The following is a 23,102-nucleotide window of genomic DNA, read 5'->3' as shown; positions in this document are numbered from 1 at the left end:
CGTTAAGTAGGCATCTTTTATGTCGACTGACGCCATAAAATCCCCCCCCTTCTAGGCTGGAGATTACAGCTCGAAGAGATTCCATCTTGAACTTGAAAGTTTTCAAGTACGGATTGAGGGATTTTAGGTTCAGGATCGGTCTGACCGAGCCGTCCGGCTTTGGCACGACAAAGAGGCTCGAATAGAACCCTTCCCCACGTTGGGACGGGGGAACCGGGACAATGACCCTCTGTTGACACAGCTTTTGTATCGCAGCATGTACTTCTTCCCTTTCTGGAATAGAAACTGGCAAGGCTGATTTGAAAAATCGGCGGGGGGGGATCTCCTGAAATTACAGCTTGTACCCCTGGGATACTATGTCTAAGACCCAAGGATCTAGGCCCGATTGAAACCAGACCTGACTGAAGATTCGGAGACGGGCCCCCACCGGCACGGACTCCCGTAGGGGAGCCCCAGCGTCATGCGGTGGACCTGACAGAGGCGGGGGATGACTTTTAGTCCTGGGCGCCAGACACAGCAGGCGACCTTTTTCCTGTTCCTCTACCTTTTGAAGCGAGGAAGGACGAGCCCCTTCCTTTTTTGTATTTATTAGGCCGAAAGGACTGCATCTGATAATGGGGCGCCTTTTTCTGTTGTGCGGGAACATAAGGAAGAAAAGATGACTTACCCGCAGTAGCTGTAGACACCAGGTCAGCAAGGCCGTCACCAAACAAGACACTACCTTTAAAAAGGAAGAGCTTCCATAGCTTTCTTGGAATCGGCATCAGCATTCCATTGATGAATCCACAGCGCCCTCCTGGCCGAGACCGCCATGGCATTGGCCCTTGATCCCAAGAGGCCAATATCCCTCGCCGCATCCTTTAGGTAAGCTGCAGCGTCCCTGATATAACCAAGAGTCAAAAGAATGTTATCCTTATCAAGGGTATCCATGTCAGATGCCAAATTATCAGCCCACTTAGCAATAGCACTACTCACCCACGCAGACGCCACTGTATTTTAGCTTAGCAGAAGTGCGAACGCATGTGCAGCCGAGCTCTGCAAAAACTGTTTGTGCAGTTTCTGAGTAGCTCTGAACCTACTCAGCTCTTGCGATCACTTCAGCCTATTCGTGTCTGGATTTGACATCATACACTCGCCCAGCGAACGCACAGCCACGCCTGCGTTTTTTCAGAAACGCCTGCGTTTTTGCAAACACTCCCTGAAAACGGTCAGTTGACACCCAGAAACGCCCCCTTCCTGTCAATCTTCTCGCGGCTGTCAGTGCGACTAAAAACTTTGCTAGAACCTGCGCACAACCACAACGGCTTTGTACCCGTATGTCGCGCGTGCGCATTGCGAGGCATACGCATGCGCAGAAATGCCATTTTTTATCCTGATCGCTGCGAACAACGGCAGCTAGCGATCAACTCGGACTGACCCCCTATGTTCACTCCCTGTTTGCGGAGTAGAAACATAATCTCTACCATCACCTTGGGGAACACCCTTGGTGCCGTGGAGAGGCCAAATGGCAGAGCTTGGAACTGGTAGTGACAGTCCTGCAGTGCAAACCGCAGTGCCAGATCGGAATGTGAAGGTACGCATCCTTGATATCCAGAGATAGTAGGAATCTCCCCCCTCCTCCAGACTTGAGATCACCGCTCTCAGAGACTCCATCTTGAATTTGAACACTCGTAAGTACGGGTTCAACGACTTGAGGTTCAAAATTGGTCTTCCTGAACCGTCCAGTTTCGGTACTACAAACAAGTTGGAATAGTACCCCTTGTTAAGCTGATGAGGTGGAACTGGAACAATGACGTGAGTCTGTACCAGTTTTTAGATGGCATGTTGTAAAGTTATACTTGCCTCATGTGAAACTGGCAAGCCTGATTTGAAGAATCTGTGAGGTGGGAGCTCTTGGAACTCCAGTCTGTAGCCCTGGGAAACAAGATTTATGACCCAGGGATCTTGGCACGAAATTGACTAGATTTGATTGAAGAATTGTAAGCGAGCTCCCACCTGACTGCCTTCCAGGTATTGCAGTCCACCGTCATGCTGAAGTCTTTGAGGAAGCAGAGCCTGAGCTCTGTTCCTGAGCACCTGCTGTCGCTGGTTTGCGTGGTTTACCTCTTCCGCCGCTGGAGGACGTAGAAGCACCTCTGGATTTGCCCTTGAACTTGGCCGTCCGAAAGGACTGTAACTTAGAAGCTGAATAAGTCTTCTTGGTTGGGTGGGACTGTGGAAGGAAGATATACGTAGACTTACCCGCAGTAGCTGTCTTGATCCATTTTTCTAATTCATCTCCAAACAAGGCCTCTCCTGTGAATGGTAGGTCTTCCAAGCCATTCCTGGAATCTGCGTCAGCAGTCCACTGGCGTAGCCACAAGTTCCTGCGTGTCAACACTGCCATAGTGGTGGTGCGTGCGTTAAACACGCCTATTTCCTTTATGGCTTCCACCATAAAGTTCGCAGAGTCCTGTATATGCCGCAGGAGTAAGACAACATCCCCCTAGATGGGTGGTCTTCAGTATGCCGAATGTCGGGATCCCGGCGCACAGTATACCGGCGCCGGGATCCCGACACCCGGCATACCGACAGCTATTCTCCCTTGTGGGGGTCCACAACCCCCCTGGAGGGAGAATAAATAGCGCGGCGAGCGCAGCGAGCCCGCAAGGGGCTCCTTTGCACTCGCCACACTGTCGGTATGCCGGCGGTCGGCCTCCCGACGCCGGTATGCTGGTCGCCGGGAGCCCGGCCACCGGCATACCATACTACACCCCCCTAGATAAGGAATCTAACCCCTCGATTAGGTTGCAAAAACAATTAAGCTGTGTGCTCGGTGAGTGGTGGTGTATATGATTGTCAGCAGCGACTTGGAAAGGGAATGCCAATCCCTAAAAAATACACTAAATAAAAACAGAAACCAAGTTGCACTCAACAATCAAAGATTGAAAGCATTTATTTTAAAAATTATAACAACAATTCTCCCGGGAGTACAATTAAAATGAATCAATGTATCATGAAATCTAAGAAATACAGAATCACTGTGCCCAAATGGGTTATAATAATGGAATTCCTGTTGGGCAATTTCTGATGTTCTAAAACATACGACCCCGAGAATATTATAGTAAATGTAACAACAATGATGATTATAGACTGTTGTGATAAACTAATGGGTCTGTGTGCCAGTATGTAACTCACTTAATGCGTGGAAGTCCCAAACAGTCCTTGTTCCTTACGGACGCGTGTCAATTCCAATATTCCTTGAGTGGAAAAGATCCTTGCAGTATGATTTTGATGCTCAAATAGATGCAAATTTGAACGGATGGACTGTGTGCAGAAAAAAACCAGGCCACTGTAATGATGTTGGCAGGGAGAGCCAGGAGTGATATTAATGCAGCCAGCTGTTTGCCCCCGCACGGAGGAGGGAGAGCAGTGTCTGCAGTGGCCACCGGGCTGAGATGGAAAGCAGCCGTGCACAGGCTGTCAGACGGCTGTAAGACCCGAGCGGCTGGATGTTACCTGTGCGACACAATGTCAATGAGCTCTCACCGGGAACGGCTGGACTGACCTCCCACGGGCAGCTCCGATTGAGCCTCCCTGCGAGTCACCTGGTGTGGAAGAAGAGTGATGTTGGAGCCACGGGTGTGTTGCGCTGGCTGTATGTAGAAGCCAGCCGCACTGTGAGTAGCGGAGTTGAGACTGCGCTTCCGCACAGGGCTCCAGATCAGCCTTACTGATCCCCCTCAATTAGGTTACCTGACCATTTTGCAATGGGTTTAGTGATCCACGCACCCCACCCCAGCAGCTGTGTACAATGATTTGAGTGTAGTTTCAATTTTACGATCAGCCGTGTCTTACAGGGAGGCTGCACCAGGAAAAGGCAGTACAATTTTACGTGACAGCCTAGAGACTGATGCGTCCACTATCAGTGGATTTTCCCATTTTTTCCTAACCTCCAGAAGAAAAGAAAAAGAAGAGAGTAACCTTTTAGGGATCTGAAACTGTCAGAGTCAGACTGCAGGATATGAGCCGGAGATCGCTTTTGTGGACAAATGGGAGGGGATTGAGACGCTGTCTTGGGGACTCTGTTCATAAACTCATACACAGTTTGTTTTAAGTATTGCGTCTCGTTCTCATTGTGGGACAATTCTGTAGAAAGAGTTGAGATCATTCCCTTAAGAGAATTAACCAATTCCGGTTCAGCCCCGCTAGTCTGTGAACCCTGAGTACCCAGTAGTGAGTCCCCTGGTGAAGAGGAACACTCTGCGGTAGAAGACAAACTCTCTTTGGCTGACATAATGAAAATGTGACAGCACACACACACACACACACACACACACACACAAAATGTTAAGCACAATTAACCCACAAAGAGCCCTTCAAGGAGACACAGATGTTTGGAGCTAGCCCCCACCGCGCCCTTATCGCTAATGCCACGCTTAGACTGGTTGCAGACTAAGTACCCTGGTGGGGAACTTTGTACACTAATAATCGCTCCCCCCCCCCTGCTATGACCCCCTGGTACCGCTGAGGTAATCTGGAGTCACACTGGAGGAGCTGCGCGTCCCTGTCCTGTCAGCGTCTGCGTCCACTGCAGAGAGAAAATGGCGCTGGTGCTGGATCCTCTTATAGTGAAGCCCCGCCCCTTCAACGGCACACGGTCTTCCCGCTTTTTTATACTGGCTGAGGTCATTTTTGTGCTTAAAATGGAGAGAACAGTTTTAAGGAGGTTGTGCCAGTATGGGTACTGTGTACAGAGTACTAGGACGCAGTGGTGCACTGTGTCCGGAGACGCATTCCGCCCCGTTTAGAAGCTGTGCGTCTCCATACCCTCACGCCGCTCAGTACTCACCACTCTTCATTATTCTGGCTCTGGTAGGGGTGGCACCGTGCTGCGGGAATGTACGCTCGCCGTGGTGGGGCTTGCGAATAGGTCCCTCAGGAGCTCAGTGTCCTGTCAGCGGGGAAGGGGACCATTAACCCTTCAAGAGGTTGGGCCGTTTCTGCGCCCCCAAGTCCCATGATGAAGCAGGCAGGCTGGTGCCATCCAGACCTGCCTGAAAATAATAAGAATTTACTTACCGATAATTCTATTTCTCGGAGTCCGTAGTGGATGCTGGGGTTCCTGAAAGGACCATGGGGAATAGCGGCTCCGCAGGAGACAGGGCACAAAAAAGTAAAGCTTTAGGATCAGGTGGTGTGCACTGGCTCCTCCCCCTATGACCCTCCTCCAAGCCAGTTAGGTACTGTGCCCGGACGAGCGTACACAATAAGGGAGGAATTTTGAATCCCGGGTAAGACTCATACCAGCCACACCAATCACACCGTACAACTTGTGATCTAAACCCAGTTAACAGTATGATAACAGCGGAGCCTCTGAAAAGATGGCTCACAACAATAATAACCCGATTTTTGTAACTATGTACAAGTATTGCAGATAATCCGCACTTGGGATGGGCGCCCAGCATCCACTACGGACTCCGAGAAATAGAATTATCGGTAAGTAAATTCTTATTTTCTCTATCGTCCTAGTGGATGCTGGGGTTCCTGAAAGGACCATGGGGATTATACCAAAGCTCCCAAACGGGCGGGAGAGTGCGGATGACTCTGCAGCACCGAATGAGAGAACTCCAGGTCCTCTTTTGCCAGGATATCAAATTTGTAGAAATTTACAAACGTGTTCTCCCCTGACCACGTAGCTGCTCGGCAGAGTTGTAATGCCGAGACCTCTCGGGCAGCCGCCCAAGAGGAGCCCACCTTCCTTGTGGAATGGGCCTTAACCGATTTAGACTGTGGCAGGCCTGCCTCAGAATGTGCAAGTTGAATTGTGTTACAAATCCAACGAGCAATCGACTGCTTAGAAGCAGGCGCACCCAACTTGTTGGGTGCATACAGTATAAACAGCGAGTCAGATTTTCTGACTCCAGCTGTCCTGGAACATATTTTCAGGGCCCTGACAACTTCTAGCAACTTGGAGTCCTCCAAGTCCCTAGTAGGTGCAAGGCACCACAATAAGCTGGTTCAGGTGAAACACTGACACCACCTTAGGGAGAGAACTGGGGACGAGTCCGCAGCTCTGCCCTGTCCGAATGGACAAACAGATATGGGCTTTTTTGAGAAAAAACCACCAATTTGACACTCGCCTGGTCCAGGCCAGGGCCAAGAGCATGGTCACTTTTTATGTGAGATGCTTCAAATCCACATATTTGACTGGTTTTAAACCAATGTGATTTGAGGAATCCCAGAACTACGTTGAGATCCCACAGTGCCACTAGAGGCACAAAAAAGGGTTTTGTATATGCAATACTCCCTTGACAAACTTCTGGACTTCAGGAACTGAAGCCAATTCTTTCTGGAAGAAAATTTACAGGGCCGAATTTGAACCTTAATGGACCCCAATTTGAGGCCCATAGACACTCCTGTTTGCAGGAAATGCAGGAAACGACCGAGTTGAAATTTCTTTGTGGGGCCTTCCTGGCCTCACACCACGCAACATATTTTCGCCACACGTGGTGATAATGTTGTGCGGTCACCTCCTTTCTGGCTTTGACCAGGGTAGGAATGACCTCTTCCGGAATGCCTTTTTTCCCTTAGGATCCGGCTTTCCATCTCCATGCCGACAAACGCAGCTGCGGTAAGTCTTGGAACAGACATGGTACTTGCTGAAGCAAGTCCCTTCTTAGCGGCAGAGGCCATAAGACCTCTGTAAGCATCTCTTGAAGTTCCGGGTACCAAGTCCTCCTTGGCCAATCCGGAGCCATGAGTATAGTTCTTACTCCTCTACGTCTTATAATTCTCAGCACCTTAGGTATGAGAAGCAGAGGAGGGAACACATACACCGACTGGTACACCCACGGTGTTACCAGAACGTCCACATCTATTGCCTGAGGGTCTCTTGACCTGGCGCAATACCTGTCCCGTTTTTTGTTCAGACGGGACGCCATCATGTCCACCTTTGGTATTTCCCAACGGTTTACAATCATGTGGAAAAAACTTCTCAATGAAGTTTCCACTCTCCCGGGTGGAGGTCGTGCTGAGGAAGTCTGCTTCCCAGTTTCCATTCCCGGGATGAAAAACTGCTGACAGTGTTATCACATGATTTTCCGCCCAGCGAAAAGTCCTTGCAGTTTCTGCCATTGCCCTCCTGCTTCTTGTGTCGCCCTGTCTGTTTACGTGGGCGACTGCCGTGATGTTTTTCCCACTGGATCAATACCGGCTGACCTTGAAGCAGAGGTCTTGCTAAGCTTAGAGCATTATAAATTTACCCTTAGCTCCAGTATATTTATGTGGAGAAAAGTCTCCATACTTGATCACACTCCCTGGAAATTTTTCCCTTGTGTGACTGCTCCCCAGCCTCTCAGGCTGGGCTCCTTGGTTACCAGCATCCAATCCTGAATGCCGAATCTGCGGCCCTCTAGAAGATGAGCACTCTGTAACCACCACAGGAGAGACACCCTTGTCCTTGGATATTGGGTTATCCGCTGATGCATCTGAAGATGCGATCCGGACCATTTGTCCAGCAGATCCCACTGAAAAGTTCTTACGTGAAATCTGCCGAATGGAATTGCTTCGTAGGAAGCCACCATTTTTACCAGGACCCTTGTGCAATGATGCACTGTTTTTAGGAGGTTCCTGACTTGCTCGGATAACTCCCTGGCTTTCTCTTCCGGGAGAAACACCTTTTTCTGGACTGTGTCCAGAATCATCCCTAGGCACAGCAGACGTGTCGTCGGGATCAGCTGCGATTTTGGAATATTTAGAATCCACCCGTGCTGATTGTAGCAGTATCCGAGATAGTGCTACTCCGACCTCCAACTGTTCCCTGGACTATGCCCCTATCAGGAGATCGTCCAAGTAAGGGATAATTTAGACGCCTTTTCTTCGAAGAAGAATCATCAATTCGGCCATTACCTTGGTAAAGACCCCGGGGTGCCGTGGACAATCCAAACGGCAGCGTCTAAAACTGATAGTGACAGTTCTGCACCACGAACCTGAGGTACCCTTAGTGAGAAGGGCAAATTTGGGACATAGAGGTAAGCATCCCTGATGTCCCGGGACACTATATAGTCCCCTTCTTCCTGGTTCGTTATCACTGCTCTGAGTGACTTCATCTTAATTTGAACCTTTGTAAGTGTTCAAAAAAAAATTTTTTAGAATAAGTCTCACCTAGCCTTCTGGCTTCAGTACCACAATATAGTGTGGAATAATACCCCTTTTCTGTAGTAGGAGGGGTAATTTAATTGTCACCTGCTGGGAATACAGCTTGTGAATTTTTTTCCCATACTACCTCCTTGTCGGAGGGAGACTTGGTAAAGCAGACTTCAGGAGCCTGCGAAGGGGAAACGTCTCGACATTCCCATCTGTACCCCCGGGATACTACTTGTAGGATCCAGGGGTCCTGTACGGTCTCAGCGCCATGCTGAGAACTTGTCAGACGCGGTGAAACGCTTCTGTTCCTGGGAATAGGCTGCCTGCTGCAGTCTTCTTCCCTTTCCTCTATCCCTGGGCAGATATGATCTTATAGGGACGAGAGGACTGAGGCTGAAAAGACGGTGTCTTTTTCTGCAGAGATGTGACTTAGGGTAAAAAACGGTGGATTTTCCAGCAGTTGCCGTGACCACCAGGTCCGAAGGACCGACCCCAAACAAGTCCTCTTCCTTTATACGGCCATACTGTGCCGTTTGGAATCTGCATCACCTGACCACTGTCGTGTCCATAACATCTTCTGGCAGTTATGGACATCGCGTTTATTCATGATGCCAGAGTGCAAATATCCCTCTGTGCATCTCGCATATATAGAAATGCTCTATAGTCAATAAAATACTGTCCCTGTCAAGGGTATCAATATTTTTAGTCAGGGAATCCGACCAAGCCACCCTAGCTCTGCACATCCAGGCTGAGGCGATCGCTGGCCGCAGTATAACACCAGTATGTGTGTATATACTTTTTATTATATTTTCCAGCCTTGTCAGCTGGTCCTTGAGGACGGCCCTATCTATAGACGGTACCGCCACTTGTTTTGATAAGCGTGTGAGCGCCTTATCCACCTTAAGGGGTGTTTCCCAACGCGCCCTAACTTCTGGCGGGAAAGGGTATACCGCCCATAATTTTCTATCGGGGGGAACCCACGCATCATCACACACTTTATTTAATTTATCTGATTCAGGAAAAACTATGGTAGTTTTTTCACATCCCACATAATACCCTCTTTTGTGGTACTTGTAGTATCAGAAATACGTAACACCTCCTTCATTGCCTTTAACGTGTGGCCCTAATAAGGAATACGTTTGTTTATTCACCGTCGACACTGGATTCAGTGTCCCTGTCTGTGTCTGTGTCGACCGACTAAAGTAAACGGGCGTTTTAAAACCCTTGACGGTGTTTTTGAGACGTCTGGACCGTACTAATTGTTTGTCGGCCGTCTCATGTCGTCAACCGACCTTGCAGCGTGTTGACATTATCACGTAATTTCCTAAATAAGCCATCCATTCCGGTGTCGACTCCCTAGAGAGTGACATCACCATTACAGGCAATTGCTCCGCCTCCTCACCAACATCGTCCTCCTACCTGTCGACACACACGTACCGACACACAGCACACACACAGGGAATGCTCTGATAGAGGACAGGACCCACTAGCCCTTTGGAGAGACAGAGGGAGAGTTTGCCAGCACACACCAAAAACGCTATAATTATATAGGGACAACCTTATATAAGTGTTTTCCCTTATAGCATCTTAATATATATATAAGCATATCGCCAAATTAGTGCCCCCCCTCTCTGTTTTAACCCTGTTTCTGTAGTGCAGTGCAGGGGAGAGCCTGGGAGCCTTCCCTCCAGCCTTTCTGTGAGGGAAAATGGCGCTGTGTGCTGAGGAGATAGGCCCCGCCCCTTTTTCGGCGGCCTCGTCTCCCGCTCTTAACGGATTCTGGCAGGGGTTAAATATCTCCATATAGCCTCCGGAGGCTATATGTGAGGTATTTTTAGCCAAAATAGGTATTCATTTGCCTCCCAGGGCGCCCCCCTCCCAGCGCCCTGCACCCTCAGTGACTGCCGTGTGAAGTGTGCTGAGAGGAAAATGGCGCACAGCTGCAGTGCTGTGCGCTACCTTTAGAAGACTGAGGAGTCTTCTGCCGCCGATTCTGGACCTCTTCTTACTTCAGCATCTGCAAGGGGGCCGGCGGCAAGGCTCCGGTGACCATCCAGGCTGTACCTGTGATCGTCCCTCTGGAGCTGATGTCCAGTAGCCAAGAAGCCAATCCATCCTGCACGCAGGTGAGTTCACTTCTTCTCCCCTAAGTCCCTCGTTGCAGTGATCCTGTTGCCAGCAGGACTCACTGTAAAATAAAAAACCTAAGCTAAACTTTCCTAAGCAGCTCTTTAGGAGAGCCACCTAGATTGCACCCTTCTCGGCCGGGCACAAAAATCTAACTGGCTTGGAGGAGGGTCATAGGGGGAGGAGCCAGTGCACACCACCTGATCCTAAAGCTTTACTTTTTTGTGCCCTGTCTCCTGCGGAGCCGCTATTCCCCATGGTCCTTTCAGGAACCCCAGCATCCACTAGGACGATAGAGAAAACAAACATATAAAAGAGAATGCAATAAACTCTTCAGGAGCTTCCTTCAGCGTGACCGGCTCCTCCGGGCACGTTTTCTAAACTGAGTCTGGTAAGAGGGGCATAGAGGGAGGAGCCAGCCCACACTATCAAATTCTTAAAGTGCCCATGGCTTCTAGTGGACCAGTCTATACCCCATGGTACTAAATGAACCACAGTATCCTCTAGGATGTAAGAGAAAATAAGATTTTACTCACCAGTAAATCTATTTCTCATAGTCTGTAGTGGATGCTGGGGACTCCGTAAGGACCATGGGGAATAGCGGCTCCGCAGGAGACTGGGCACAGCTAAGAAAGAATTAGGACTACCTGGTGTGCACTGGCTCCTCCCACTATGACCCTCCTCCAGACTTCAGTAAGGATACTGTGCCCGGAAGAGCTGACACAATAAGGAAAGGATTTTGAATCCCGGGTAAGACTCATACCAGCCACACCAATCACACCATATAACTCGTGATATTATATCCAGTTAACAGTATGAACATAACAGAGCCTCTCAACAGATGGCTCAACAATAACCCTTTTAGTTAACAATAACTATATACAAGTATTGCAGACAGTCCGCACTTGGGACGGGCGCCCAGCATCCACTACGGACTACGAGAAATAGATTTACCGGTGAGTAAAATCTTATTTTCTCTAACGTCCTAGTGGATGCTGAGGACTCCGTAAGGACCATGGGGATTATACCAAAGCTCCCAAACGGGCGGGAGAGTGCGGATGACTCTGCAGCACCGAATGAGAGAACTCAAGGTCCTCCTCAGCCAGGGTATCAAATTTGTAGAATTTTGCAAACGTGTTTGCCCCTGACCAAGTAGCAGCTCGGCAAAGTTGTAAAGCCGAGACCCCTCGGGCAGCCGCCCAAGAAGAGCCCACTTTCCTCGTGGAATGAGCTTTTACAGATTTAGGCTGTGGCAGGCCAGCCACAGAATGCGCAAGCTGAATTGTGCTACAAATCCAGCGAGCAATAGTCTGCTTTGAAGCAGGAGCACCCATCTTGTTTGGTGCATACAGGATAAATAGAGAGTCAGTCTTCCTGACTCCAGCCGTCCTGGAAACATAAATTTTCAAGGCCCTGACTACGTCCAGTAACTTGGAGTCCTCCAAGTCCCTAGTAGCCGCAGGCACCACGATAGGTTGGTTCAAGTGAAAAGCTGATACCACCTTAGGAAGAAATTGGGGACGAGTCCTCAATTCTGCCCTATCCATATGGAAAATCAAATAGGGGCTTTTACATGACAAAGCCGCCAATTCTGACACCCGCCTTGCCGAAGCTAAGGCCAAAAGCATGACCACTTTCCACGCGAGATATTTTAAATCCACGGTTTTGAGTGGCTCAAACCAATGTGACTTTAGGAAACCCAACACCACGTTGAGGTCCCACGGTGCCACTGGGGGCACAAAAGGAGGCTGAATATGCAGCACTCCCTTGACAAATGTCTGAACTTCAGGCAGTGAAGCCAGTTCTTTTTGGAAGAAAATCGACAGAGCCGAAATCTGGACCTTAATGGAACCCAATTTTAGGCCCATAGTCACCCCTGACTGTAGGAAGGGGTGGTCTTCTGTTTGCCGGCGGTCGGGCTCCCGGCGCTCAGTATACCGGCGCCGGGAGCCAGACCGCCGGCTTACCGACACTTATTTTCCCTCGTGGGGGTCCACGACCCCCATAGAGGGAGAATAAAATAGTGTGGCGCGCGTAGCGCGCCACCGTGCCCGTAGCGTGGCGAGCGCAGCGAGCCCGCAAGGGGCTCATTTGCGCTCGCCAAGCTGTCGGTAAGCCGGCGGTCGGGCTCCCGGCGCCGGGATGCTGGTCGCCGGGAGCCCGACCGCCGGCCACCCGTAGTGAACCCGTAGGAAGTGCAGAAATCGACCTAACTGGAATTCCTCCGTTGGGGCCTTCCTGGCCTCACACCACGCAACATATTTTTCATCATATGCGGTGATAATGTTGTACGGTTACATCTTTCCTAGCTTTAATAAGCGTAGGAATGACTTCCTCCGGAATACCCTTTTCTTTTAGGATCCGGCGTTCAACCGCCATGCCGTCAAACGCAGCCGCGGTAAGCCTTGGAACAGACAGGGCCCCTGCAGCAGCAGGTCCTGTCTGAGCGGCAGAGGCCATGGGTCCTCTGAGATCATTTCTTGAAGTTCCGGGTACCAAGCTCTTCTTGGCCAATCCGGAACAATGAGTATAGTTCTTACGCCTCTTCTCCTTATTATCCTCAGTACCTTAGGTATGAGAGGAAGAGGAGGGAACACATAAACCGACCGGTACACCCACGGTGTCACTAGAGCGTCCACAGCTATCGCCTGAGGGTCTCTTGACCTGGCGCAATATTTTTCCAGCTTTTTGTTTAAGCGGGACGCCATCATGTCCACCTGTGGCCTTTCCCAACGGTTTACAATCAGTTGGAAGACTTCTGGATGAAGTCCCCACTCTCCCGGGTGGAGGTTGTGCCTGCTGAGGAAGTCTGCTTCCCAGTTGTCTACTCCCGGAATGAACACTGCTGACAGTGCTAACACGTGATTTTCCGCCCAACGGAGAATCCTTGTGGCTTCTGCCATCGCCGCCCTGCTTCTTGTGCCGCCCTGTCGATTTACATGGGCGACCGCCATGATGTTGTCTGACTGGATCAGAACCGGACGGTTTTGAAGCAGGGGCTTTGCTTGACTTAGGGCATTGTAAATGGCCCTCAGTTCCAGAACATTTATGTGTAGGGAAGTCTCCTGACTCGACCAAAGTCCTTGGAAGTTTCTTCCCTGAGTGACTGCCCCCCAGCCCCGAAGGCTGGCATCCGTGGTCACCAGGACCCAGTCCTGTATGCCGAATCTGCGGCCCTCTCTGAGATGAGCCCACTGCAGCCACCACAGCAGAGACACCCTGGTCCTTGGAGACAGGGTTATCAACCGATGCATTTGAAGATGCGATCCGGACCATTGGTCCAACAGGTCCCACTAAAAAGTTCCGGCATGGAACCTGCCGAATGGAATCGCTTCGTAGGAAGCTACCATCTTTCCCAGGACTCGCGTGCAATGATGCACCGACACCTGTTTTGGTTTCAGGAGGCCTCTCACTAGAGACGACAGCTCCTCGGCTTTCTCCTCTGGGAGAAACACTTTTTTCTGGACCGTGTCCAGAATTCGGCCATTACCTTGGTAAATACCCTCGGTGCCGTGGACAGGCCGAACGGCAACGTCTGGAATTGGTAATGACAATCCTGTACCACAAATCTGAGGTACTCCTGGTGAGGATGGTAAATGGGGACATGCAGGTAAGCATCCTTGATGTCCAGAGATACCATGTAATCTCCCTCTTCCAGGCTTGCAATAACCGCCCTGAGCGATTCCATCTTGAACTTGAATTTTTTCAAATATGTGTTCAAGGATTTCAAATTTAGAATGGGTCTCACCGAACTGTCCGGTTTCGGTACCACAAACATTGTGGAATAGTAACCCCGTCCTTGTAGAAGTAGGGGCACCTTGACTATCACCTGCTGGGAATACAGCTTGTGAATTGCCTCTAACACAGCCTCCCTTTCTGAAGGAGTCGTTGGTAAGGCAGATTTGAGGAAACGGCGGGGGGGGGGGATGTCTCGAATTCCAGCCTGTACCCCTGAGATACCACTTGAAGGATCCAGGGATCTACCTGTGAGCGAGCCCACTGATTGCTGAAGTTTTTGAGACGGCCCCCCACCGTACCTGGCTCCGCCTGCTGAGCCCCAGCGTCATGCGGCGGACTTAGCAGAAGAAGCGGGGGAAGACTTTTGTTCCTGGGAAGTGGCTGTATGCTGCAGCTTTTTTCCCCTACCTCTGCCTCTGGGCAGAAAGGACGCGCCTCTACCCCGTCTGCTCTTTTGGGGGCGAAAGGACTGCACCTGATAATACGGTGCTCTCTTTGGTTGTGAGGGGACATGTGGCAAAAATGCCGACTTCCCAGCTGTTGCTGTGGAAACTAAGTCTGAAAGACCATCCCCGAACAACTCCTCACCCTTATAAGGCAAAACTTCCATGTGCCTTTTGGAATCTGCATCCCCTGTCCACTGCCGGGTCCATAACCCTCTCCTGGCACAAATGGACAGTGCACTTATTTTTGATGCCAGCCGGCAAATATCCCTCTGTGCATCTCTTATGTAAAAGACAGCGTCTTTAATATGCTCTACGTTTAGCAATATAGTGTCCCTGTCTAGGGTGTCAATGTTCTCTGACAGGGAGTCTGACCATGCAGCTGCCGCACTGCACATCCATGCTGAGGCAATAGCTGGTCTCAGTATAATACCAGTGTGTGTATATATAGCTTTTTGGAGAGCCTCCTGCTTTCGGTCAGCAGGTTCCTTTAGGGCGGCCGTATCTTGGGACGGCAGTGCCACCTTTTTTGATAAGCGCGTAAGTGCTTTATCCACCTTAGGGGGTGTTTCCCAACGTGACCTATCCTCTGGCGGGAAAGGGTACGCCATTAGTAATTTTTTTGAAATTACTAATTTTTTATCAGGGGAAGCCCACGCTAGTTCACACACATCATTTAATTCTTCAGAAGGGGGAAAAACTACTGGTAGTTTTTTCTCCCCAAACATAATACCCTTTTTTGTGGTACCTGGGGTCACCTCAGAAATGTGTAAAACATTTTTCATTGCCTCAATCATATAACGAGTGGCCCTATTGGACATTACATTAGTCTCTTCGTCGTCGACACTGGTATCAGTATCCGTGTCGACATCTGCATCTGTCAGCTGAGGTAGCGGGCGTTTTAGAGCCCCTGATGACTTTTGAGACGTCTGGGCAGGCACGGGCTGAGAAGCCGGCTGCCCCACATTTGGCATGTCGTCAAATTTTTTATGTAAGGAGTCGACACTTTCGCGTAATTCCTTCCCCAAGTCCATCCACTCCGGTGTCTGCCCCGCAGGGGGTGACAACACATTTATTAGGCACCTGCTCCTCCTCCACATAAGTCTCCTCATCAAACATGTCGACACAGCCGTACCGACACACCGCACACACACAGGGAATGCTCTGACAGAAGACAGGACCCCACAAAGCCCTTTGGGGAGACAGAGAGAGAGTATGCCAGCACACACCAGAGCGCTATATAATACAGGGATTAACTAAATTATATCCCCTATAGCTGCTATATATGTATTTTGCGCCTAAATTTAGTGCCCCCCCTCTCTTTTTTACCCTTTTCTGTAGTGTAAACTGCAGGGGAGAGTCAGGGAGCTTCCTTCCAGCGGAACTGTGAGGGAAAGATGGCGCCAGTGTGCAGAGGGAGATAGCTCCGCCCCTTTTTCGCTGACTTTTCTCCCGCTTTTTTATGGATTCTGGCAGGGGTATTTATCACATATATAGCCTCTGGGGCTATATATTGTGATATATTTGCCAGCCAAGGTGTATTTATTGCTTCTCAGGGCGCCCCCCCCAGCGCCCTGCACCCTCAGTGACCGGAGTGTGAAGTGTGTATGAGGAGCAATGGCGCACAGCTGCAGTACTGTGCGCTACCTTGGTGAAGACTGATGTCTTCTGCCGCCGATTTTCCGGATTCTTCTTGCTTCTGGCTCTGTAAGGGGGCCGGCGGCGCGGCTCCGGGACCGAACACCAATGGCCGGTTCCATGCGGTCGATCCCTCTGGAGCTAATGGTGTCCAGTAGCCTAAGAAGCCCAAGCTACCACCAGTTAGGTAGGTTCGCTTCTTCTCCCCTTAGTCCCTCGCTGCAGTGAGTCTGTTGCCAGCAGATCTCACTGTAAAATAAAAAACCTAACATATACTTTCTTTCTAGGAGCTCAGGAGAGCCCCTAGTGTGCATCCAGCTCGGCCGGGCACAGGATTCTAACTGAAGTCTGGAGGAGGGTCATAGTGGGAGGAGCCAGTGCACACCAGGTAGTCCTAATTCTTTCTTAGCTGTGCCCAGTCTCCTGCGGAGCCGCTATTCCCCATGGTCCTTACGGAGTCCCCAGCATCCACTAGGACGTTAGAGAAAAAGGTTTTCCAGTTTCATCTCCCATCCAATCTCCCTGGCATTGCCTTAGTCGATGTAAAGAAGTATTTTACAATTTGCACTGTGACAGAGCCCAGCAAGTATCCAATCACTTACAGGGAACAAAATCCCCAATAATGGTGTACGAGTTACTCAGAGCTGGCACTTGTTTCCATTCCAAGGAGAGAACACAGGCATTTCATATTTATTATTTATTATTATTTATAGATTTTATACATAGCAAGTTACCAATTACCTTCTAAGCTCACCGACTTCACCATCTGCATCACACAATTTGTTCTCTGTTATACTCAGCATATCCTAAAACGATACACCATCTAGATTTCAGTTATTATTTATTAACAAAAGGCACACATATTCGCATCACTCCCTATCACAAAGGAGCTTTTATATTACAATCTATATTCCATAACACATGGACACACATACACACTAGGGTCAATTTTTTTGTATGTCAGATGTCAATTAACCTACTAGCCTGTATTTGTAATGTGGGGGAAAACTGGAGCACTTGAAGGAAGCATATATAGGCAAGCACAGGAAGAACATACACACTCTTTGGTCATGACCTCAGGGCTGTGAGGCAGTGAGACTAACGTCTACTTCAACCGTGCTGTCCTAATATTACCAATATAAATACTAATGGGGAAATATTTTCAGTGCATTGTTTCAGCAGACGCAGATTGGAGGTCTGCTGAAAAATTGGGCAAGTGTGTACGCATGGATTGGATGTAGAAGCTGCAACCAGGTCTGCAGAAGGATTGTATAAAGAGCCTGATCTAGAGTCTGATCTCCTGAGGATTGGATAAGTGTGTACCCAGCTATAGACTGTGTAATAAAACATCAACATAAAAACATTAGTATATGTAAAGGAGGGCCAACTGTACAATAAGATGCCTACAGTCTCATTGCAGTGAAAAGTCTAACCACTGGATTTTTATATTAACTAGAACAATGAGTGGGGGAGTTGGGGATAGTAGGGGGGAGATGGGGACGAATCACTGGCAACACTAAAGCGCAAAATGAATTATGGAAGAAAGAAGGACATATTAGAAGCCACATCTACAAGACTAAGTGTGGCAGAGTAATCCCAGGAAGATATAAAGTATCAGGTAAGGGACAGTCCCCATCCCTTTTACTCTAAATCAATACTGTGGTTATGTAACGCACAATAGACAGGGCCCACAACTGACCCCCAAAGTAACAGTCTCTAGTACTCGCTTATACTGGTGACCTATGCTGGACAGCTGCAAATACAACGCACTTCCTTGCATGACAGCTATTTCTTGACTAGAAATTCATTCCATTCAACTTTAGGGGAAAATCAATTCAAGTAATTTAAAATTCTTACAATATACTACATATAAACATATATAAAAGGGAAAAAAAAAGTATCTTACTTTTACTCTTTTATGTTCCTTCCCAAGAGATTCATATTCTAACAATAGCTGGAAGAGAAAAAGAACAAGTATACAGCAGCCCTTCCTTGCAACAAGGGCCACTGAGGCAGAGAATTTATTACTGAACTCTACCAGTGGACGTTAGTGTGCAGTAGAGAGCTATTCTATGCCACTGGGTACCAGAGTGTACATTACAAAACACTGTACAAAATGAGGGCAATTAATTTCTTTGGTATTGCTAACTTATTAAGTCCTTGTAAAATTCTGACTACTTCAAAAAGTATTGTAGAGTATAAACTCAAATGCCTTTTCTTAATATAATAATAAAATAAAAATTAAAAAAGACCTATTTTACTCACAAGTCTGAATCAGAGCCTAGGACATTACAAATGCCCAGGTGACAGAACTGCAGGTAATTCTGAACTTACATCTTGAAACATCTTATGCTCCTGTTTTATTCTTGCTTCTTTATCATCTGACTTCCTGAAAGCTTTTGCTAAGGATTCTTCAACTTCTTTGAGCCTGGACTGTAACCGGCTGATTGCATTTTCTTTTTCTTTGCTCTTTTCTCTCATTTCCTCAATTTGCTCTCTTAATTCTCTTGATGTATTGTTGGCACAGTGGTAATGTTCCCTCCACTCTGCCTAGGAATTTATGCAAAGTGGAAATAATAAGAATTTACTTACCGATAATTCTATTTCTCATAGTCTGTAGTGGATGCTGGGAACTCCGAAAGGACCATGGGGAATAGCGGCTCCGCAGGAGACTGGGCACAAAAGTAAAAGCTTTAGGACTACCTGGTGTGCACTGGCTCCTCCCCCTATGACCCTCCTCCAAGCCTCAGTTAGGATACTGTGCCCGGACGAGCGTACACAATAAGGAAGGATTTTGAATCCCGGGTAAGACTCATACCAGCCACACCAATCACACCGTACAACTTGTGATCTGAACCCAGTTAACAGCATGATAACAGAGGAGCCTCTGAAAAGATGGCTCACAACAATAATAACCCGATTTTTGTAACAATAACTATGTACAAGTATTGCAGACAATCCGCACTTGGGATGGGCGCCCAGCATCCACTACGGACTATGAGAAATAGAATTATCGGTAAGTAAATTCTTATTTTCTCTGACGTCCTAGTGGATGCTGGGAACTCCGAAAGGACCATGGGGATTATACCAAAGCTCCCAAACGGGCGGGAGAGTGCGGATGACTCTGCAGCACCGAATGAGAGAACTCCAGGTCCTCCTCAGCCAGGGTATCAAATTTGTAGAATTTAGCAAACGTGTTTGCCCCTGACCAAGTAGCTGCTCGGCAAAGTTGTAAAGCAGAGACCCCTCGGGCAGCCGCCCAAGATGAGCCCACTTTCCGTGTGGAATGGGCTTTTACAGATTTTGGCTGTGGCAGGCCTGCCACAGAATGTGCAAGCTGAATTGTACTACAAATCCAACGAGCAATAGTCTGCTTAGAAGCAGGAGCACCCAGCTTGTTGGGTGCATACAGGATAAACAGCGAGTCAGATTTTCTGACTCCAGCCGTCCTGGAAACATATATTTTCAGGGCCCTGACTACGTCCAGCAACTTGGAATCCTCCAAGTCCCTAGTAGCCGCAGGTACCACAATAGGCTGGTTTAAGTGAAACGCTGAAACCACCTTAGGGAGAAATTGGGGACGAGTCCTCAATTCTGCCCTGTCCGTATGAAAAATTAGGTAAGGGCTTTTATAGGATAAAGCCGCCAATTCTGATACACGCCTGGCTGAAGCCAGGGCTAACAGCATTACCACTTTCCATGTGAGATATTTTAAGTCCACAGTGGTGAGTGGTTCAAACCAATGTGATTTTAGGAACCCCAAAACTACATTGAGATCCCAAGGTGCCACTGGAGGCACAAAAGGAGGCTGTATATGCAGTACCCCCTTGACAAACGTCTGAACTTCAGGAACTGAAGCTAGTTCTTTCTGGAAGAATATCGACAGGGCCGAAATTTGAACCTTAATGGACCCTAATTTTAGGCCCATAGACAGTCCTGTTTGCAGGAAATGCAGGAAACGACCCAGTTGAAATTCCTCTGTAGGGGCCTTCCTGGCCTCACACCACGCAACATATTTACGCCAAATACGGTGATAATGTTGCACAGTTACATCCTTCCTGGCTTTGATCAGGGTAGGGATGACTTCATCCGGAATGCCTTTTTCCTTCAGGATCCGGCGTTCAACCGCCATGCCGTCAAACGCAGCCGCGGTAAGTCTTGGAACAGACAGGGTCCCTGCTGGAGCAGGTCCTTTCTTAGAGGTAGAGGCCACGGGTCCTCCGTGAGCATCTCTTGAAGTTCCGGGTACCAAGTCCTTCTTGGCCAATCCGGAGCCACGAGTATAGTCCTTACTCCTCTCCTTCTTATGATTCTCAGTACCTTGGGTATGAGAGGCAGAGGAGGGAACACATACACTGACTGGTACACCCACGGTGTTACCAGAGCGTCCACAGCTATTGCCTGAGGGTCCCTTGACCTGGCGCAATATCTGTCCAGTTTTTTGTTGAGGCGGGACGCCATCATGTCCACCTTTGGTTTTTCCCAACGGTTCACAATCATGTGGAAGACTTCTGGGTGAAGTCCCCACTCCCCCGGGTGGAGGTCGTGTCTGCTGAGGAAGTCTGCTTCCCAGTTGTCCACTCCCGGAATGAACACTGCTGACAGTGCTATCACATGATTTTCCGCCCAGCGAAGAATCCTTGCAACTTCCGTCATTGCCCTCCTGCTTCTTGTGCCGCCCTGTCTGTTTACGTGGGCGACTGCCGTGATGTTGTCCGACTAGATCAACACCGGCTGACCCTGAAGCAGAGGCCTTGCCTGACTTAGGGCATTGTAAATGGCCCTTAGTTCCAGGATATTTATGTGAAGTGACGTTTCCATGCTTGACCACAAGCCCTGGAAATTTCTTCCCTGTGTGACTGCTCCCCAGCCTCTCAGGCTGGCATCCGTGGTCACCAGGACCCAGTCCTGAATGCCGAATCTGCGGCCCTCTAGAAGATGAGCACTCTGCAACAACCACAGGAGAGACACCCTTGTCCTTGGAGACAGGGTTATCCGCTGATGCATTTGAAGATGCGATCCGGACCATTTGTCCAGCAGATCCCACTGAAAAGTTCTTGCGTGGAATCTGCCGAATGGAATCGCTTCGTAAGAAGCCACCATTTTTCCCAGGACCCTTGTGCATTGATGCACTGACACTTGGCCTGGTTTTAGGAGGTTCCTGACTAGGTCGGATAACTCCCTGGCTTTCTCCTCCGGGAGAAACACCTTTTTCTAGACTGTGTCCAGAATCATCCCTAGGAACAGCAGACGTGTCGTCGGAATCAGCTGCGATTTTGGAATATTTAGAATCCACCCGTGCTGTCGTAGTACTACTTGAGATAGTGCTACTCCGACCTCTAACTGTTCTCTGGACCTTGCCCTTATCAGGAGATCGTCCAAGTAAGGGATAATTAAGACGCCTTTTCTTCGAAGAAGAATCATCATTTCGGCCATTACCTTGGTAAAGACCCGGGGTGCCGTGGACAATCCAAACGGCAGCGTCTGAAACTGATAGTGACAGTTCTGTACCACAAACCTGAGGTACCCTTGGTGAGAAGGGCAAATTGGGACATGGAGGTAAGCATCCTTGATGTCCAGAGACACCATATAGTCCCCTTCTTCCAGGTTCGCTATCACTACTCTGAGTGACTCCATCTTGAATTTGAACCTTTGTATGTAAGTGTTCAAGGATTTCAGATTTAAAATAGGTCTCACCGAGCCGTCCGGCTTCGGTACCACAAACAGCGTGGAATAATACCCCTTTCCCTGTTGTAGGAGGGGTACCTTGATTATCACCTGCTGGGAATACAGCTTGTGAATGGCTTCCAATACCGCCTCCCTGTCGGAGGGAGACGTTGGTAAAGCAGACTTCAGGAACCGGCGAGGGGGAGACGTCTCGAATTCCAATTTGTACCCCTGAGATACTACCTGCAGGATCCAGGGGTCCACTTGCGAGTGAGCCCACTGCGCACTGAAATTCTTGAGACGGGCCCCCACCGTGCCTGAGTCCGCTTGTAAGGCCCCAGCGTCATGCTGAGGACTTGGCAGAAGCGGGGGAGGGCTTCTGTTCCTGGGAAGAGGCTGCCTGCTGCAGTCTTTTTCCCCTTCCTCTGCCCCGGGGCAGATATGAGTGGCCTTTTGCCCGCTTGCCCTTATGGGGACGAAAGGACTGAGCCTGAAAAGACGGTGTCTTTTTCTGCTGAGAGGTGACCTGAGGTAAAAAGGTGGATTTCCCAGCCGTTGCCGTGGCCACCAGGTCCGATAGACCGACCCCAAATAACTCCTCCCCTTTATACGGCAATACTTCCATATGCCGTTTGGAATCCGCATCACCTGACCACTGTCGCGTCCATAACCCTCTTCTGGCAGAAATGGACAGCGCACTTACTCTTGATGCCAGAGTGCAAATATCCCTCTGTGCATCTCGCATATATAGAAATGCATCCTTTAAATGCTCTATAGTCAATAATATACTGTCCCTGTCCAGGGTATCAATATTTTCAGTCAGGGAATCCGACCAAGCCACCCCAGCACTGCACATCCAGGCTGAGGCGATTGCTGGTCGCAGTATAATACCAGTATGTGTGTATATACTTTTTAGGATAATTTCCAGCTTCCTATCAGCTGGTTCCTTGAGGGCGGCCGTATCAGGAGACGGTAACGCCACTTGTTTTGATAAGCGTGTGAGCGCCTTATCTACCCTAGGGGGTGTTTCCCAACGCGCCCTAACCTCTGGCGGGAAAGGGTATAATGCCAATAATTTTTTAGAAATTAGCAGTTTTTTATCGGGGGAAACCCACGCTTCATCACACACCTCATTTAATTCATCTGATTCAGGAAAAACTACGGGTAGTTTTTTCACACCCCACATAATACCCTTTTTTGTGGTACTTGTAGTATCAGAAATGTTCAAAACCTCCTTCATTGCCGTGATCATGTAACGTGTGGCCCTACTGGAAAATACGTTTGTTTCCTCACCGTCGACACTGGAGTCTGGGTCTGTGTCGACCATCTGAGGTAACGGGCGCTTTAGAGCCCCTGACGGTG

At 49.0% G+C, this 23,102-nt stretch overlaps 1 protein-coding gene across 7 annotated transcripts in view; it reads right to left on the bottom strand.

Moving 5' to 3' along the window:
* MPHOSPH9 (M-phase phosphoprotein 9) overlaps positions 1–23,102 on the bottom strand; it is a 282,866-nt gene that overhangs the window by 107,835 nt on the left and 151,929 nt on the right. For all 7 annotated transcript variants that reach the window (XM_063964512.1, XM_063964518.1, XM_063964515.1 and 4 more), the window contains 3 exons: positions 18,408–18,623; positions 17,980–18,027; positions 16,815–16,879 (listed from right to left, as the gene is read on the bottom strand). In XM_063964512.1, coding sequence (XP_063820582.1) covers positions 16,815–16,879; positions 17,980–18,027; positions 18,408–18,623 — 329 coding nt within the window. The remainder of the gene's footprint in view (positions 1–16,814; positions 16,880–17,979; positions 18,028–18,407; positions 18,624–23,102) is intronic.

Source organism: Pseudophryne corroboree, chromosome 1 (genome assembly GCF_028390025.1).
Source record: "Pseudophryne corroboree isolate aPseCor3 chromosome 1, aPseCor3.hap2, whole genome shotgun sequence".
NCBI classification, from domain to species: Eukaryota; Metazoa; Chordata; class Amphibia; order Anura; family Myobatrachidae; genus Pseudophryne; species Pseudophryne corroboree.
This window is presented reverse-complemented; position numbering and strand designations above follow the sequence as displayed.